General features: G+C 38.1%; 5 protein-coding genes across 9 annotated transcripts in view; 1 reads left to right on the top strand and 4 right to left on the bottom strand.

Annotated features, from left to right (window-relative positions):
• LOC125765738 (UDP-glucosyltransferase 2) overlaps positions 1–18,716 on the top strand; it is a 30,224-nt gene that overhangs the window by 8,009 nt on the left and 3,499 nt on the right. For 4 of the 5 annotated variants that reach the window (XM_049431174.1, XM_049431173.1, XM_049431175.1 and 1 more), the window contains 2 exons: positions 13,242–13,415; positions 14,912–15,095. In XM_049431174.1, coding sequence (XP_049287131.1) covers positions 13,276–13,415; positions 14,912–15,095 — 324 coding nt within the window. In that variant the 5' untranslated portion in view covers positions 13,242–13,275. Of the gene's footprint in view, positions 1–13,051; positions 13,416–14,911; positions 15,096–18,716 lie in introns of those variants that run through there. The other variant, XM_049431176.1, reaches the window with a different exon arrangement.
• Positions 2,806–10,998, bottom strand: LOC125764854 (zonadhesin-like). The gene is made up of 4 exons (XM_049429482.1): positions 10,861–10,998; positions 10,568–10,770; positions 3,961–4,096; positions 2,806–3,870 (listed from the first exon to the last, which is right to left on the bottom strand). Exons 1-4 carry the CDS (start codon positions 10,928–10,930, stop codon positions 3,677–3,679), a joined length of 603 nt encoding a protein of 200 aa, XP_049285439.1. The 5' UTR covers positions 10,931–10,998; the 3' UTR covers positions 2,806–3,676.
• On the bottom strand, positions 6,437–8,338 carry LOC125765744 (venom serine protease inhibitor-like). The gene is made up of 3 exons (XM_049431182.1): positions 8,208–8,338; positions 7,918–8,117; positions 6,437–6,518 (listed from the first exon to the last, which is right to left on the bottom strand). Exons 1-3 carry the CDS (start codon positions 8,275–8,277, stop codon positions 6,510–6,512), a joined length of 279 nt encoding a protein of 92 aa, XP_049287139.1. The 5' UTR covers positions 8,278–8,338; the 3' UTR covers positions 6,437–6,509.
• On the bottom strand, positions 15,715–16,291 carry LOC125765742 (chymotrypsin inhibitor Ani s 6-like). The gene is made up of 2 exons (XM_049431179.1): positions 16,074–16,291; positions 15,715–16,006 (listed from the first exon to the last, which is right to left on the bottom strand). Exons 1-2 carry the CDS (start codon positions 16,186–16,188, stop codon positions 15,798–15,800), a joined length of 324 nt encoding a protein of 107 aa, XP_049287136.1. The 5' UTR covers positions 16,189–16,291; the 3' UTR covers positions 15,715–15,797.
• Positions 16,394–18,671, bottom strand: LOC125765739 (cysteine-rich venom protein 1-like). Its single transcript, XM_049431177.1, has 2 exons — positions 16,914–18,671; positions 16,394–16,763 (listed from the first exon to the last, which is right to left on the bottom strand). Exons 1-2 carry the CDS (start codon positions 17,059–17,061, stop codon positions 16,549–16,551), a joined length of 363 nt encoding a protein of 120 aa, XP_049287134.1. The 5' UTR covers positions 17,062–18,671; the 3' UTR covers positions 16,394–16,548.

Genomic DNA, 18,716 nt, shown 5'->3' on the forward strand with positions numbered 1-18,716 from the left:
CACTTAGTAAACGTTTATGCATTTGTTTTCCTGGTTCGTACGAAATCACGATGCTAAAATGTTTAAACTGAGCAGTTTTATTGTTTCAAAGTACTCACTGTGTATTGTGCAGCATTTTATAGCATTTTATAGCACGAACCATTCTTTCAAAGGACATGCGGCCAACACAGGTACACCGTTGGTATGTTCCTGGAAATTCTTTACTTCCAATGGTGTGCATGCGTGTCTAGAAGGTAAAAGTTGTTACAGCTTCCTTGTAACGAATTTCCACACACGTTTTTCAATTTTACACCAGTAATTCCCCAAGCAACCGATATGAGTGATTTGCAGCAATTGTGCCATGATTTGCATGAATCAAGGTTATCCCTACACGCTGGGTGCACCTGGCGCCGCTTTTTATTTTCCCCTGGTGTAAAGAAAGGTAGAAATATTCAATTTTATTTTGATACATTTGCGTCACGAAATATATTTTATTCAGCTCTGGTAGAATATTGTACTTTTCGGTGATGTGAAGCGTTTAATTTCGTGACTGTTTCTTGATTACATTTGGCATTATACGTGCCGTGTTCAGAAGAGATTTTCAACAGGGAAACAGTGCAACTTTCCAACAAGTACTTGAGGAATACATCATAAAGATTTTTCGTAATCGTGACAAATGCGGAATGATGTTCAGGGTATACGACTCGAGTAACATTTTCACATAATCGGTACTTAAAGTATCAATAGTTAATGCCGCCGAACTACTTTCCAAGATGCATCGGAACTTGCAGATGGGAGATTTGTTTAAATTATTGATGCTTTAAATCAGAGTTTCAACTGCTGCAACAGGAGAGTTCATATCTCAGTTTGTTCTAGTGCCACATCTCAAAACAAACAACAATGTAAAAACTCGCATGCAGTAGGGTCTATTTTTTGTATGATTTATTTTAATTTAGTACTTTAAATTCTAAATCCTTATAATCATTCTTCCATTCTGTTTCAACGCTCTGAAAAGAAAGGTTTTTCTCATCTCTTATCTACATTTCTGGGCTGGTCAAGCAACACAAATTTCCCCAGAGGAAATAGACAATACGAAATAAAATGAGGAAAATAAGATCCGTGCTGAAGAGAACCTCATATATTTTCATTAGATTTACTCCCATCTCAAGATCCTCTGTATTCCTAATTAGTTCCTAATGATGCATATATCTCCCCTCTAGTGTCTGGTAAACATGATGATTGAAAAACAGTTAGTTTGAAAACTTAATGGCACAATTCAAATAAACCAATTTACTAACATTCAAAAGAAAGGAAATGAAAGCATTTCTGAAGCTGAAGCTGACAGCAAAAAGTCTGCTGATCATTTTTTTCTTTCCCAAAGGAAATTAGTCAGTTAGCCCTTTTTAAGTATAATGTATCCATTGTGTATGTTGGAAGCAATATTTATTGGATCATTGATCGTGGTTTCTCCCGCGGCAAAGCAGTCATTATGAAGGTGCAGTTGAACTCTGTTTGAACTCGTCAACAAATCAACTAACCGTGAATTCGATGGCAATACCAGTGTAACCAGTTGTGACGGTACGATCAAACAGAGCGGACATTGTGTTTACGATAAAGGTTTTTGTTTATGTTAGCCAGTGTGATGGTTTTGCGCGATGGTTTCCTGACTTTTTTTTTGTTTAGGTTGGTTTGTTTGTTTTTTATTTATTTTCATGTAAAAAGAGTAAAGTTTTGATCGTTTTGCTCATATAATTTGTAGGTTTTTCTGTAATGTATTAATGTTCTACATTTAACTAGAGTTTGACGAAATGTTTGAGAATTGTTTTATCTTTAAAAATAGCAAAGCTTTATTATACACTTATAAGTGAATTGATAACTGGTTTGAAATCATACAACTTTAAAAACAAGTTTGATATTTACTCAATGTTTGTAAGTACAAAGAAATCTCTTACAAAACCTCCTTAAACAAGTACTCAGAAGAGCAGAAAACGAAAAAAATATTAGATTCATTACACCAAAAACGCACTGCCTAGCTCGAGGACCCCCTTCTGGTTTCGTGATAGTTTTTTTTTCTTTTCTTCTTACCGCATGGTTTGCATAAAACGAGATCAAGATAAGCGTTCTCGATCGACCGGTGTGCCAATAGCTGACCTGAAAAATCATTGTAAAAAAAAATAAAACCATCACAACCTGCTAATTGCATGCGTCAAGCAGGTCAGCCCAGCCAAACCGTTCATGAAAAACCGTTTCTTGGTCAAGAGGAAAGCAGCAGCGTCGAAACGCCTAGATTGGGCCCCATTCGTCCGAGGATCATGAATTACAGCGTATGACCGTATGGCGTTATGCAATCCATGCGGCATATGTACCGGTCGGCACTATAAACTTTCCGCCTGCTTCGGACTGTATCTACAGGCAGCCAATATTGGTGCTACATGGCGCAACAATAACACCGTGTTTGCTTCTTCCTTTCTTGTGTGTTTCGGTGTGCGACAGTGAAAGTTTGTTTACTGCTGAACCCGGTTGCGCAGTGTTGCTGCCATTTCGCTTCCCGCTATGTAATGTGTGAAAAGTGTTACAATGAACTGCAATAATTCATTTGTGCAGATTGTAGAATTAAATATTTCAAACGAGTTAAAAAATGAAAAAGAATAAAATGACATTAATTAATTATTTTTTTTTCTCAATAGTTAAGGGTGGAATCGTTTTAATACAATTCCAACTCAAGAAAACTATTATTCTAACAAGCAAACCAGTGGATGAGAAATGTTACACGAAATACACAGCAAAAAATGTTGTTTAAACTTTCTAATATCGTCTCAAGCCAATTAAATTGTCCGTTCTGAGTATGTGACATGAACCGTACTGATAGATGTTCTGTCCCATAACAAGTTTTCGTACAAAAAAAAAAGTTCCATTGGCAGACCAATGCAATTTTCAACATCTGACCGTGATGACTTCTCGTCGAAGGTAAAGCAAACAGCAGTTTTCCATTCCATCCGTTACTGGACGGGACATTATGAAATGTTTCCAAGTATCGATGTTTACCATATTTGTGTTTGACATCAGAGGGTACCGTGTACTAGTTTGGTGTTTTCTTCATGGTCGACATGATCGATCATACTTTATCGCATTATAGTATCGATCGATTGATGCTAATAAGAGTCTGTAAATAAGCAACCAGCGTATTAACCGTGAGATGTATCGTTCTGTGTAATTTGTTGCATAAAATCAGGCGTAAATAACATTGTAGTGACTGTTACAGCTAAACTAACAGCAAACAGAACATCAAATATCCATTTGCATTCATTTTAAACGACTTCAAGTTCAAGTTCGAATAACAATGAAAGATTTAACCGAACAAAACAGAGAGTCTCCATTATCCATGTTGTCCGTTTATCCCGTTAAGCTTGTGTTCCGATAAGCACGGATAAATGGCGTATCATTGTAATTATACTGCTTCGTACCATTGCCCGTTAAGCTCACGAAACGAATCTTTTAAATAGCAGTAATTTTTGCAAAAAAACGATCAAAAACCAATTTACCCTTTTGCCGAAAGCTCAATAGCCCAATCAGACACACGTTTGCACGACTATTACCGACACGCGTCACCGATTTGCGTGAACTTTATCGAAGTAAAACTCCATTAGTAAATAAAGTTCAAAAGCGAAACACATTGATGCACAAAAGCGTTTATATTTTACACCGTTGCAGGAGATGCTGGGCACTGCTTCGGTAGAACACATGGGCCATTGATAGTCGTTCGTACGTAACCCGCCTTACAATAACAGCCGCAGTAGCAAATTTTCTTGCACACTTCAATGCCCTGACCGGAACACGTACTGTCGTAACATAATCCGCATACTTTCAGCACCTCGTTGCGTCGACATTCGCCTGGAAGAGATGGACAGAGGATATGCAACAGATTGGGTTTTGAGAAATTCACCGTACCTTGATTCCCTTCCTCTTTTGGTTTTCACTTACTGATGGGACATTTAGCTCCAGCAGTCATCGGAATGAGTCCTTTCCAGGCTCCAGAAGACTGGGCGGCACAAATACCGCACCCGGCAGCAAATAACAAAACGATCGTCCAATTCATTCCGATAGCGTTGCGTTGTTGCTAGTGTCCGTATGTAGTCACACAAGACACAGTGAGATGTGGATCAGTTTTTCACTCCAAACTGTGCAATACTGTTTGTAAAAACCCGAAGGCGAGTAGAACCCCACGAAGAAGCTTCACACTTCAGCTGTACAAATCGGTAATCGATGTCTGTTTGCTTTCGTGGCAAAATATGTCCGGAGCATTCGGGACAAAAGCAGGGCTGTCATTTGCAAAACTAGCTTCTAACATTTGTCCCTTGTCGATTGATCGATCGATAAACGTACGCTTTAATGGAGCTAGGAGCTAGCAAAGAGGAGCTCTGTCCTTTGAGCTGGTGTGCATTTTGCAGCCAACTTATACCGGTGGAAAAGAGGACTGTGTTAAAATACTATTATTTATGCTGACAAACATTGGCTGTATCGATCTGATGATGTGGATATTCAAGATAAAAGTCTGTTCCCGATATGCATTATTCTGATCGAAACAACGTGTTTTTTTTCTTTCTCTTTCGTTTTCGCATTTCTTCAACTTTTATCATTACACACGTGTCGCAACCTGCTGCGCCCTATTGTGCACTTGTGTAAATGTGTACTCTTTTTCTACTTGATTTGAATGTTTTTTTTCTTTTACGTTGGGTTAGTCTGCAATATTTTTATACCATTTTTCGTGTGCCGAAATAAGGTTTGATATCTGCTGGAATTGATATTGTTTTTACGAGTTTGCAAGGAACATTTAAAACAGAACCATTTATACAAAAACGGAATTGACAATTTTACGCTCGATTGTCGAATATAGTTTGGCTGCTTTATTAGCAGTTCAGTGCTACAATCAGTATGGATTATTTGGACAAGGATTAAGCAGCAAAAGGAATCGATTGGGAATCAATTTATTGGACCATGTGTCTTTCAGTTCATATGCTTCAAGTGCAGTTTGAAAGTGACTATAAGTCATGCATTTTATTTACTATATGAATTCTCTCGCAGGGCGTTAAACGTTTCGTTTTATCGAATGTTTTCCGTTTACATCCCACACATGTTTTCCAGAACACAGTTGCCATATTCATATTCCCTAACATAACCCGCACGACAGACGCACTCTGGGCTACAAACAGCGGGACATACGATATCCTGTGGGGTGCAGAACTTCTGTGGACAGGTTGGACAACAGTTCCAAACTTCATTTCGGGGACATCGTTCTTTAAGAAACAAAAAAAAAAGAAAGAATCATAATTAGCACATTAGAACTGCCAAAAGCTTTCACCTAACCGGTGGCATATACTATTCTTACGAAAAATGCAGCGGCCGGCTTCGAGACAACCAGCAAGAAGCAGCACCGAAAACACGAGTAAAAGCTTCATTTTAATCGTCAAATGATACGCGCATCTCATCTCTAAACGAGTTTTATAGCATTGCTTTGGAGATAATCAGAGCTACCGGTACTGTTGTTCGCAACTGAGCAATGAAAACAAGGAAACGATGCAAACATGTGTTTACGTGGAAGGTTTTCATTTCTTCCCTGTTATCACTACGTGTACAGGTAGTGTCTGAGATAGACTATTATAGCGGACCGTGGAGATCCTCAAAATTCTGCTTATCTCGAATCGCGGTACAATTTCGTTTCAAATTGACAGTTATAGAGTTAAGTTCTCTCTTTGCTCGTAATGTGTTCCGTTTTGTAGGAGATTTTTTTTAATAAGCAAACATTATTTAACGCAATTTGCTTAGAATTTGTGCTACAAAATACTAAGCTATCAAGGTTTTGCAATTCGCGAATCCTCGGTATAGAAGGTCAATCTCGAGGACAAACCGTTTGCAATTATTGCGAATTAGTACTGTTTCTGCAGACTGAGTAAATATTTACTCATATATCTGTATTCGCCATTGAAACAGATAGAAGTTTCTCGAAAATATGATCGAATGATGTGGATGTGTGTATTTTCGTTGACTTGTCTGTTTTTTTTAAATAATGTTTCATTTTGATCGACTGTTCAAACAACGATCGTCTAGCTTTAGAAAATCTGCAACTGCTTCTACATGAAGCCAATTGCCTTACCGTTTGTCTGTAAAACTCTCATATTGGAGAAGTTGCGACCAGAACGAACATACACTTCATTCTGTGCAACATCGTTCTAACAGATAGACAGTTCCTTCCTTATGTTCTGATAAATATTTTATACTTTTCTTCCTCGTAATGTGCGTTGTAATCCTGTATTAAATTTCTTTCAATTACATACCTTCCGATGTTTTTTTTGTATCTACTGGCGCTGTTTTTCCCATCCACTCAGCAAAAAAAAATTATCAACCAATGTATGTTTTAAACGAGATGTAAGAAAGCAAAAATGACATACATACAGATGACATCATGCAATTTTGAAGCCGATTTTATTCATGCGTTATATTTTAGATTATAATTCCACATTTCATTTCATCCATCAAGCCATCGGAGGCGGAACTCTTGTTACAGTGCCACACGATTTTTCTGGAATACACTTGCCAGTATTATTGTCCCTTACATAACCGGCAATACAGACGCACCCTGGTCGGCAAACAGTAGGACATACTGGTTTAATTGGATAGCAATACTTTTGGGGACAAGGTGGACAACAGTTCCAAACTTCATTGGTAGGACATTTTTCTGAAACAATAAAAATCGTTAGAACCCTTAAATGTTGCACAAGGAGAACTGCAAAGAGATTTTATTCCAATAATATTCTTACGCGGAGCGCAGCTCTGGGCCTCGAGACAACCAGCAAGAAGTAGCACGGAGAACACTACCAAAAGCTTCATTTTCACTAGCAAATGATAAATTTATTTCGTCCACTGTTGGGTTTTTATATACCCGGCGCAAACCAAAGTACCGGCACAGGTATTAACAACTGGTTAATAAAAAAACAAAGAAACGAAATAGAAATAAATGTTTACGTGTATCTTTTTTGTGTTCTATCCTTTCGGTGTTGAGGAATTCATGTTTTGAATCACTTCTATACAGGAACTATGTGACGCGAAACGAATGCTGTTTTTCCAGAATGAATCAATATTTGCTTGTACGTCTTCTGTATCAAAACAAAAATACTTTGTTCGCGAATATTCGAACAGATAGCGTTGATGCACTACCGTACATATACCAATCTGTTTCTTACAAATATTGTTTCATTTTGTTCCATTGGTGGAAATGGTTCATCTATGATAGAACAGTTTTGCAGCTGATTCTACATGAACCAATCCGTTGTCATTTTTCTGTTATACACTCTATATGGAGAATTATAGCGCAATAGAACGAAAGGGACGTGTTTTGAAACGTACTTAGAAAAACATCTTTTTTAAAAATCAGTAAATGTGTTATATTTTAACATTAGGTATACAAAAAAAAACGCAACACATAAGTTGATATCGTTTTGTATAATTTTTTATCCTAAAAAAGTATTTACAAATGGCGTTACCACACTGGATCGTAATGTTATTATGATTTCTCAGTAGTTATTCTTAGATTAGGACAACTGGTAGCCAAAACACACGCCCCTCCGATCGCTCGGCGTACGTAGTTCAGTTTGCAAAAGCATCCTGCAATGCACAAATCGGTACACTTGTCCTTGGGGTCGGGTTTGGAACAGGTCGGTTCTACACACGGTCCGCAGCAGATAAATCTTTCATTCATTGGGCATTCTTGATGGTATGGCATGATGTACCAATGTATGTTTTAAAAGAGATATAAGCAAGAAAAGATTACTAACTTTATGCCATTTTAAAGCCGATTTTATTCATGCGTTATATTTTAGATTATAATTTCACATTTCAATTCATCCATCAAACATCACTATTATATGCAAAGTTTTCCGCTCACGGTTGCGGAGCTCTTGTTACAGTGCCACACGATTTTGCTGGAATACACTTGTCGGTATTATTGTCCCTTACATAACCGGCAATACAGACGCACCCTGGTCGGCAAACAGCAGGACATTGTGGCTTAATTTGCGGTTGGAAGCAGTACTTTTGGGGACAAGGTGGACAACAGTTCCAAACTTCGTTGGCAGGACATTTTTCTGAAAGAATAAAAATCGTTAGAACCCTTAAAGGTTGCACAAGGAGAACTGCAAAGAGATTTTATTCCAACGGCAGCATAACATTCTTACGTTGAACACAGCGCTGGGCCTCGAGACAACCAGCAAGAAGCAGCACGGAGAACACTACCAAAAGCTTCATTTTCACTAGCAAATGATAAATGTATTTCGTCCACAGTTGGGTTTTTATATACACGGCGCTAACCAAAGAAGCGGCGCAGGTATTGACAACTGGTTAATAAAAAACGAAGTAGAAAAAAATGTTTACGTGGATTTTTCTAGTACTCTATTCTTTCGGTGTTGAGGAATTCATTTTTTGAATCACTTCTATGCAAGAACTATGTGACCTGGAACGAATACAGTTTCATTCCAGAATGAATCAATATTTGCTTGTACGTCTTCTGTATCAAAACAAAAATACTTTGTTCGCGAATATTTGATCAGATAACCTTGATGCACTACCGTACATATACCAGTCTGTTTCTTACAAATATTGTTTCATTTTGTTCCATTGGTGGAAATGGTTCATCTAGGGTAGAACAGTTTTGCAGCTGATTCTACATGAACCAATCCGTTGACATTTTTCTGTTATACACTTTGTTGGGAGAATTATAGCGAGACAGAACGAAACGGACGTGTTTTGAAACGTACTTAGAAAAACATCTTTTTTAAAAATCAGTAAATGTGTTATATTTTAACACTAGAACAACCGGACCATTTTGAAATGAGTGTTGCTATCATTGTGATAATAGCATAGTAAGTGGTTAACAAAAAAAATCTAAAACACAAGTTGATATCGTTTGTATAATTTTTTAACCATTTTTTAACCAATACTACATTTTAAGTATTTGCAAATGGCGTTATCACACTGGATCGTAATGTTATTATGATTTCATAATAGTTTTTCTTAGATTAGGTCAACTGGTAGCCAAAACACACGCCCCTCCGATCGCGCTTCGTACGTAGTTCGGTTTACAAAAGCATCCTGCAATGCACAAATCGGTACACTTGTTCTTGGACTCCGGTTTGGAACACGTCGGTTCAACACACGATCCGCAGCAGATAACACTTTCATTCATTGGGCATTCTTGATGGTATGGCATGATGTACCAATGTATGTTTTAAAAGAGATATACGAAAAAAAAAGAAAATATACCTTATGCAATTTAAAGCGGATTTTATTCATGAGTTATATTTTAGATTATAATTCCACATTTCATTTCATCAATCAAACATCACAATTACATGCAGAGTTGTCCGTTTACTGCGGGGCTTTTGTTACAGGGGGACACGATCTTTCCGGAATACACCTGCCATTGGAATTATTGTCCCTTACATAACCGGCAATACAGACGCACCCTGGTCGACAAACACCAGGACATTGTGGCTTAATTTGTTGGAAGCAGGACTTCTGGGGGCAAGGTGGACAACAGCTCCAAACTTCATTGGCAGGACATTTTTCTGAAAGAATAAAAATCGTTAGAGCCATAATTATTGCACAAGGAGAAATGCAAAAAAAAATTAGGGGTAGCATTCTTACGTTGAACGCAGCTCTGGGCTTTGAGACAACCAGCAAGAAGCAGCACGGAGAACACTACCAAAAGCTTCATTTTCACTAGCAAATGAAAATATATTTCGTCCACTGTTGGGTTTTTATATACCCGGCGCAAACCAAAGTACCGGCACAGGTATTGACAACTGGTTAATAAAAAACGAAGTAGAAATAAATGTTTACGTGTATCTTTTTTGTGTTCTATCCTTTCGGTGTTGAGGAATTCATTTTTTGAATCACTTCTATGCAAGAACTATGTGACCCGAAACGAATACAGTTTCATTCCAGAATGAATTAATATTTACTTGTACGTCTTCTGTATCAAAACAAAAATACTTTGTTCGCGAATATTCGAACAGATAACGTTGATCCATTACCGTACATATACCAGTCTGTTTCTTACAAATATTGTTTCATTTTGTTCTATTGGTGGAAATGGTTCATCTATGATAGAACAGTTTTGCAGCTGATTCTACATGAACCAATCCGTTGACATTTTTCTGTTATACACTCTGTATGGAGAATTATAGCGCGATAGAACGAAAGGGACGTGTTTTGAAACGTACTTAGAAAAACATTTTTCTCGCCAAAACACACGCCCCTCCGATCGCTCGGCGTACGTAGTTCGGTTTGCAAAGGTTTGCATTGGTACACTTGTCCTTGGGCTCCGGTTTGGAACACGTCGGTTCAACACGCGATCCGCAGCAGATAAATCTTTCATTCATTAGGCATGCTTGATGCCACGGCATGATGTACCAATGTATGTTTCAAAAGAGATATAAGCAAGAAAAAATTACTAACTTTATGCCATTTTAAAGCCGATTTTATTCATGCGTTATATTTTAGATTATAATTCCACATTTCATTTCATCCATCAAGCCATCGGTGGCGGAGCTCTTGTTACAGTGCCACACGATCTTTCTGGAATACACTTGTCGGTATTATTGTCCCTTACATAACCGGCAATACAGACGCACCCTGGTCGGCAAACAGCAGGACATTGTGGCTTAATTTGCGGTTGGAAGCAGTACTTTTGGGGACAAGGTGGACAACAGTTCCAAACTTCGTTGGCAGGACATTTTTCTGAAAGAATAAAAATCGTTAGAACCCTTAAAGGTTGCACAAGGAGAACTGCAAAGAGATTTTATTCCAACGGCAGCATAACATTCTTACGTTGAACACAGCGCTGGGCCTCGAGACAACCAGCAAGAAGCAGCACGGAAAACACTACCAAAAGCTTCATTTTCACTAGCAAATGATAAATTTATTTCGTCCACAGTTGGGTTTTTATATACACGGCGCTAGCCAAAGAAGCGGCGCATGTATTAACAACTGGTTAAAAAAACGATGTAGAAAAAAATGTTTACGTGGATCTTTTTTGTGTTCTATCCTTTCGGTATTGAGGAATTCATTTTTTGAATCACTTCTATGCAGGAACTATGTGACCTGGAACGAATGCTGTTTCATTCCAGAATGAATCAATATTTGCTTGAACGTCTTCTGTATCAAAACAAAAATACTTTGTTCGCGAATATTAGCCCGGAAAACCTTGATGCACTACCGTACATATACCAGTCTGTTTCTTACAAATATTGTTTCATTTTGTTCCATTGGTGGAAATGGTTCATCTAGGATAGAACAGTTTTGCAGCTGATTCTACATGAACCAATCCGTTGACATTTTTCTGTTATACACTTTGTTGGGAGAATTATAGCGAGACAGAACGAAACGGACGTGTTTTGAAACGTACTTAGAAAAACATCTTTTTTAAAAATCAGTAAATGTGATATATTTTAACACTAGAACTACCGGACCAGTTATTTTGAAATGAGTGTTGCTTTCATTGTTATAATAGCGTAGTAAGAGATTTAAAAAAAAATACCCCACACATAAAACGATATCGTTTGTATAATTTTTTATCTTAAAAAAGTATTTACAAATGGCGTTACCACACTGGATCGTAATGTTATTATGATTTCATAATAGTTATTCTTAGATTAGGACAACTGGTAGCCAAAACACACGCCCCTCCGATCGCTCGGCGTACGTAGTTCAGTTTACAAAAGCATCCTGCAATGCACAAATCGGTACACTTGTCCTTAGGCTCCGGTTTGGAACAGGTCGGTTCTACACACGGTCCGCAGCAGATAAATCGTTCATTCTTTGGGCAAGCTTTGGAAGGAATGAAAATATGAAAATGCATTACAGCAAGTATCGAAGAACGAAGAAGTTTCACTCTAACATCCTAATGAATTCCAATGAATCTATTCAAGCTTTGTTGGACAAGATGCTTAGTACTTACTGTGTTCTTCCAAACAAGGATCGGAAAATGTGAGACCTGGCCACTCTTTCGCATCAGCAGGTGTTAAAACGCTCAGCATCAGAGCACATGTGAGAAGGGCTTGGAATCTCATCGTGTTGAATTACGGCCGCCAGTAGACAGTAGATCACTGTGAGTAGCAAAGTCCCTTTTCTACAACTGTAGACTGCAGTCTCGTGTAAACAGTAAACCCCGTGCAACAGTTGTACAAATAGAACCTTCAACGAAAATGGATCATCTGAGCATAAATTTTGATCAAAACAGCTTCCAACACATCAAAATCTGACCTTGTCTTTGGGGGATATTTTTCGCATTGAAGTAGAAACTAGCAAGGTTATGCGAATATTTACTCATTTGTGTACGTATGAAAAATAGGTTAGGTTTTATGTGTCAAGATGATCATCATGTTTGTACAACCTCCTAAAACTAGTACATCCACTGCAACCACTGACGTCACACTAACGAGTTTTAGTTTAATCTTGAAAATTTGTTGAACTTCATCAGTTTGAAAACAAATACCCGAATTAAGGCAATAGAAGTAAATTGCAACACACTCAAACCTATTAAAAAGTAGTTTTATTCGATTCTAATCGCAAATCTTCTATAATCAGAGAGACCGATTTGGATGACAATTATCGACACGCGTCAGAACACTAGGAAATCGTATGATATACAATCTCTGTTTTACATAAATACATGAGCTATACACACCGGACATCACTGATCGAGTAATATAAAGAATGTGTTCTGTGAGAGGAATTAAATTTTAAATCGTGCCTTTAACTTTCTAAATTACTTCTATGCCAGCTACACTTAACTAAACTGTTATTCTACCAACTTCGTTTTATACGAAAATATGACCCACTTTACTGTAAACGTGGTCAATTACACACCATAAATGATTTAGAAAATGATTTAGTTTTAATTGCAGCATGTGTGTAGTAGTGCAGTGTGTGGAACAAAATAATTGAAATATTACATTTAAATGTTCGTTTGACTATTTCGGGTTGAGAGACGTTTTCTGAAGGACAATTGTGACAGTTTATATAAAGTTCCACCTAAATTCAGTTCGTTACGGGTAACAGTTTGATGATCCATTGTATTCACTGTCAAATCAAACAATATTTTATTATGTTAAACCTCAAACTCTCGTCTAATACACTGTATACATCTTTACCATTCAACTAACGTGTGACTTTTTCAATTAACTTTCTTTTCCACATTTCCACAAAAGCCACCATCAGCACATCAGCACAAAAAAAAACACCATGACACTGCGGATCCTGCTGCTGGCGGGACTGCTGGCCGCATCATGCTGTTCCGGGTCCGATATACTGATGATCACGATGGGTGGCACCAAATCCCACAAGATCCCGTTCTTGGAGCTGGCAAAGGGGCTCATTCCACGGTAGGTACTAACAACCCTTAGCATAGGTTTAGATTGTTAACGGTGTTAAAGGAAGCTTTCAGCCGACTACCAGTGCGTCCACTACAACGATACTGCACCGAAGCTCACCTGTCGGGTCTCAGATTTAGATTCACAAACTATGACCGTACCGGGAAACCGGGAATTGGATTATTGGATCAAGTATACACAGTAGCTTTATTCCGCTGCCCACACGTGCAGTCTGTCGGGAATTAATTTTGATCGCCGTATGGTGCTTTTTTTGCGTGATTTCTTTTTTCTCTTTTTTTTCAAACTCACTCTCAAAGATTCATGGCTAATTGAAAAGCTACCAGTTAACATCAAGGCTCACCCTAACGATCAGCATTACAAAACAAAACAAAAAGTCACAATCCAAAACCCTTCTACTCACAGCTTTGCTTCGTTATCATACAACGTTTAATCCTCACCACTCACTGACTTTACTGATGCTGGAAACAGAGAGATAGTGCGAGAGAAAAAAAATCGAATAATTGCATAACCTACTCTCGAAACGCTAAACGAAAAGTCGTGTGCTGTGACGAGTTCTTTCGATTTCCATCAAACGCGAATGGTGCGACGTTAGGGCGCGTTGTTTTCAATTAGCAAAGGCTTTTACCCGTTTCGATAGTGAACCTGTTTGAAGTGCGTTCAGATTATGGCGCAGAACATCATTGATCGTAGTTGAAATATTCTAGAATGTTTATAGTGTGGGCAATTTGTTATATTTTGTAACATTTTATTCGAATTTTCTCACATAATACATAATGGTGTAAGTTGAAATTTTTTCTTTCGAATACATTGTAGGACTTTCCCGTTGAGCATATTATAATTACAAGTTGTGAGTTCCTATTAATTTTTCCCAAAAAATTCAAAAAAAAAGAGGAATAAAGATCTACTAATATGTGCTGATTTGCTGATGAATATATCTAATTAAATCATATCCTGAATGAATAACATGTATCGTTAAGAAACTATTACAAAACGAGGCTGCTTATTTTAAACTTCAAGCTAAACCCCACTTTAGATTAACTTCTCTGATTGATTCGATTTGTTGTTTTCATCAAAAACTAAAATTATCATTCAATATACGTCATTGGATGGTAACTGAAAATAGCGTTTGCCCTCTTTACGGATATCCAATAGGGTTTATTATTTTAACCACAATTAATAATCAATATTTGGCAACTGCGTAGCAAATGTTTATCCGAAAGTGAATATACAAAACACACCAAGGTAATTTACGCAGTAGATACATAAATTTAAAGTTACGAGTTTATCACCGATGACTATTTGCATTAAAAATAGTAACTTCCTACCTAGCCTGAAAAGCGTCGACACAAAAGTGGAAAGTGCACAGTATGTAGAATCATTTGCGTTGCCTTTTCGCTAATGTACGGCAATTGTTTCATGTTACGAACCGGTAGCTCATTCTGCATCACAAATTTTCAAACCATACCATTTGCTCGTTTCTTTACCAGCGGCCATAATATAACGTTTCTGAACGGTTTTCCGGCTGACTTTACGCTGCACGGTTTGCAGGAGGTAACGCCATCCGGGCTGGTAGAGTACATACGGAACTACACGAATTGGGACCTGCTCGGTGCACGGATGCGCGGTGATATGCCACTGTCCCTGTGGGATGCGTTCCGATATTCATGGCAGGTAAGTGGTTTTGTGTATCATGAAAGTAGTATACGTACATATAAGAAATTATTAACCCGTAAAATGAAGCCACGTTTCGTTTATCGTTTTGCCACAGTGTGTGTGTGTGTGTGTTTTGAGCATCGACCGATAGAATACGACCTCATTTGTGTTCTTCAGTCGTTTTCATGAATGTTTGCACAGATTGTCGATGTTGTATCAGCTAATCAAACGACTTGAAATCCAATGAGGTGGCGTGAAATGTGTTTGGAATTTTTTGAAGTTGAGATGAAACTGTGGCTGGTATACAAGCCGTACCCTTTCTTTCGGATAGCAGTACGTGGAGGCAGATAGAATCTTTCCCAAACCCTTTTCATTTGCTTTTTTTTGCTTCAAGTTTCAACTGTTCAAATTAGAACATGTTTGGAACTGTTTTTTGCTCGATTTATTTTTCATTAAAGTGAAGTCTCTTTTCACGCTAATTTTTCTGTAAGTTCTCGATCAAGAATTTTTCAATTCTTCAATCAATAGTTTCTGTTTTATGTTTTCTCTTTGAAAAATACTTATCTTTGCTTGTCTTATGTCAGTAAATCGTGATGAAAAAAAAAAAATGAATCAATAAAAACTAGACCCATTTGTTTCGAAATATATGATTTCATGTTATATTTCGCAACGGTTTTTTTTTTCACATGCTCCGTATCATTTGCAAGCTTCGTTCAACGTTTAGCCGCTGCCGAAGCCCTTGCGCAGGTAAGCTTGGCAGAAACGTTCCGGCATGCATTTGCCTCCTTCGTACTCGCGTACGAATCCCTCCATGCAGTAGCAGCCTTTGGTGCACTCCTCTTCACACTTCACATTTTTGCTGATGCACGTTTTCTGGAAACACTTTCCGCAACAGTCGTACTCCTCGTACTCACCGGGACATTCCTCAACTAAATGCGAACGAAAGGCGTTAATTTTCGAACGATTAACATTACGCATAACCGCGTATTGTCTTACCTTCTGCGCATGGTACTTCTTCGCTCTCTGGTTCCAGAGGTTCGTCAACATGGTCAGCGAATGCAACACCGGCCAACAGCACAAATCCCAGCAGAGCAACTACAAGCACCTTCATGGTTGAAACTGGCTAACAACTGAAATGAAGGATAATTTCTTCCCAAAAAAAAGCACTAGCGTCTGAACAGAGAACTTGCTCACAGAGCTCCTGTGTCGAGGTACAAGATTTTTATAGTCACCGCGCTATAGACCGCCCCGTCGTTTCAGCTGTTTCAACAAACAAGGAAAAATAAAAAAAGGCTTTTCTCCAGAACGTGCTACTCGTCATACTGTTAGCCAGAAATGGCGACCCTCAACCCTGTCGATACGTGTGAAGATGTGTGGTAGAATGTTTGTACATCAGGGATGTGTTACTTAAATACGGGTTTTTTGGAAACGGTTGCAATGATTGTTGAGCAAAAAAAGAACTCATTATTTATTACAAGCTTTCATCATTATCGGACAAGATTGGTAATGTGGGTTTTTGGCAAAACAGCTTCGGTATGCACCGTCCGCCGGGGTACTCTCGCACGAAACCCTCAACACAGTAACACTCAGCGAAGCACTGATCACCACAATCGATCGCGGTATCGTAACAGGACAGCTGATAACATGGTCCACAACAGTTGAACTCCTCATCGACGTCACACTGCTCTGCAATAAAGCAAAAGTAAAACGGTATCAGTATATCTTATGAAGAAGTCTTTCTTTGAAGAGCGTATATGAATTATCTACAATTAAGGTAAAGTTTTCAATCAAGATTTTGAAAATCTTGTTTTAATTACAGTTTGATACAATACTTACTTGTTGGGGTACAGCGCAGCTGTTGCTGACTTTCGTTATTGCCTTCTGTAGTGAAGTTATGCTCTAGAGCGTAATTCGTCTCCTGAGCATCTGAACAACCAATTATTGCAGCAAACAATGCAATACAGCAGAACACAACTGTTTTCATTTTTATAGTTCTTTCTGTTCTCTGTTCCACTAACGTAACTGGTGTCAGAATAAGTTCTTCTGACAGGGAGAACAACCGCTTTCACACTATCAGCTGCACTATGCTTCACTGTGACTCGATCGCAACGGGTCGTCTATTTATTGAATGCATCCCAGCCAGTCGGGTGGAAATATTGCACAATCAAAACTGTCGACGAGCTGCTGTAGTTCAATGAAGTGATTTCTCAACTGGAGTGTGAGTACATAACGAAGCAATGGATGGATGGATGGATGGTCTAAGCTACTGTTAGAACGACTAGACATTAGTTACTTTGAGCTGTTCATGTTGAAACAGAACAAAAGTGAAATAACTCTCAAACTCGTTCTTTCGATGGTGTCTAAAGGTTTCTCTGCTTCCAGATGTAAATTACTATAAAAAATGTTAATGATGTAGCAGAAATTTTGAAAAAATCAACTCAATTATGGATTAAGGGAGTTTCACTTTTCATATCATAATTAAAAGGCTACTATCTTCGATCATGCAGCTCAAAAAACTAGTATTTAGCGGTTCCTTGAATATTCTGCCTTAATTCACGAGTGCTGAATTCTTTCTGAGCAATTGAGATTTTAAATTTTACTATCTATTTCTGATTATGTATTATTCATTTCTTAACAGGCTCTTCAACAAATACGTTACTGCTTTTCTCCACGATCCCGCTAACTTGAAGAATATTCTTTCACGTCTTTTTTCACTTGGTCTACTATACCTAATGGTTGGCTATAAGTGGCTGAAATTAACATCGAATGACACAGTTTGGGAGAGTCCTAGTCACTGGTGATTGGAGCTCTGCTTCACATTTCTGTAAATTGATAATACTGTTATTCCACAAACAGTTCAATAATTATATGTAATAGAAAAGTGAATGATGAATATATTCCGTCTATTACATTGCCATCTACCAGCAACTAATTGATGGATCTTTTCTCATTGACTTGTCCTAACTCAATTCCCAACGTCAACCAAATAAACGGTGAAGTTAACGAAGCTCACTAGTGGGGAAGAGTCGTACGATGTGATCCCTTCAACGCACTAGCCATCATCGCACAAGCATCCAACCGTCAAGTGGATGCCAAAGGATAACCCAACAGAAATCCTTCCGAATCCACACTGCGAAAAGTTGGATGTAGGGAACTGGCAAATACTCGTGGTCGTGCCATACTTGCGCTAAGCGATGAGATTGAAGGAAAGAATACGACTGGAGGTTCCGTTTCGAATGACTAGCGGCGAAGTGGCGAATGTCCAGCGTGAGCGAATTCGTACAAAGTTGATCCAGAACACGCTTTTTACTTGAGAAACAATGTTTCATAATCCTCGTTAGTGACAATGCGATGATACTTCTTCGTTAGGTAGAGGTTCATGTTGCTGTTTTTTTTTCGTTACTTTGAAGTAAGCTTGTTTCGTAAAAGAGTTTACATTAGTCTTTTTTTTTCTTCATATCAGTAACAGTTGCATTCATTATTCCGTTTCAGCAATCCAACAACTCGAATGTTGTAAATGTTCAATCGAACATTTATATAGTTCACCAGTAAAGACTTGGGCTTTCGTTTGTCCTTACATTCAGAAAACATTCAGTCACTAACACAACACGAGTTGGAGATGGTACATATCTTTATCGT

The sequence above is a fragment of the Anopheles funestus genome, chromosome 2RL (genome assembly GCF_943734845.2).
Source record: "Anopheles funestus chromosome 2RL, idAnoFuneDA-416_04, whole genome shotgun sequence".
Classification (NCBI taxonomy): Eukaryota; Metazoa; Arthropoda; class Insecta; order Diptera; family Culicidae; genus Anopheles; species Anopheles funestus.

Coding starts and splice junctions, on each gene's coding strand:
- LOC125765744 (XM_049431182.1), bottom strand. CDS start 8,277: ATGAAGCTTTTGGTAGTGTTCTCCGTGCTGCTTCTTGCTGGTTGTCTC. Junction 8,118..8,207: donor GGCCCAGCGCTGTGTTCAAC/GTAAGAATGTTA, acceptor TTATTCTTTCAG/AAAAATGTCCTGCCAACGAA.
- LOC125764854 (XM_049429482.1), bottom strand. CDS start 10,930: ATGAAGCTTTTGGTAGTGTTTTCCGTGCTGCTTCTTGCTGGTTGTCTC. Junction 10,771..10,860: donor GGCCCAGCGCTGTGTTCAAC/GTAAGAATGTTA, acceptor TTATTCTTTCAG/AAAAATGTCCTGCCAACGAA. Junction 3,871..3,960: donor TGGAGCTAAATGTCCCATCA/GTAAGTGAAAAC, acceptor CATCTCTTCCAG/GCGAATGTCGACGCAACGAG.
- LOC125765742 (XM_049431179.1), bottom strand. CDS start 16,188: ATGAAGGTGCTTGTAGTTGCTCTGCTGGGATTTGTGCTGTTGGCCGGT. Junction 16,007..16,073: donor AGAAGTACCATGCGCAGAAG/GTAAGACAATAC, acceptor GTTCGCATTTAG/TTGAGGAATGTCCCGGTGAG.
- LOC125765739 (XM_049431177.1), bottom strand. CDS start 17,061: ATGAAAACAGTTGTGTTCTGCTGTATTGCATTGTTTGCTGCAATAATT. Junction 16,764..16,913: donor GCTGCGCTGTACCCCAACAA/GTAAGTATTGTA, acceptor GCTTTATTGCAG/AGCAGTGTGACGTCGATGAG.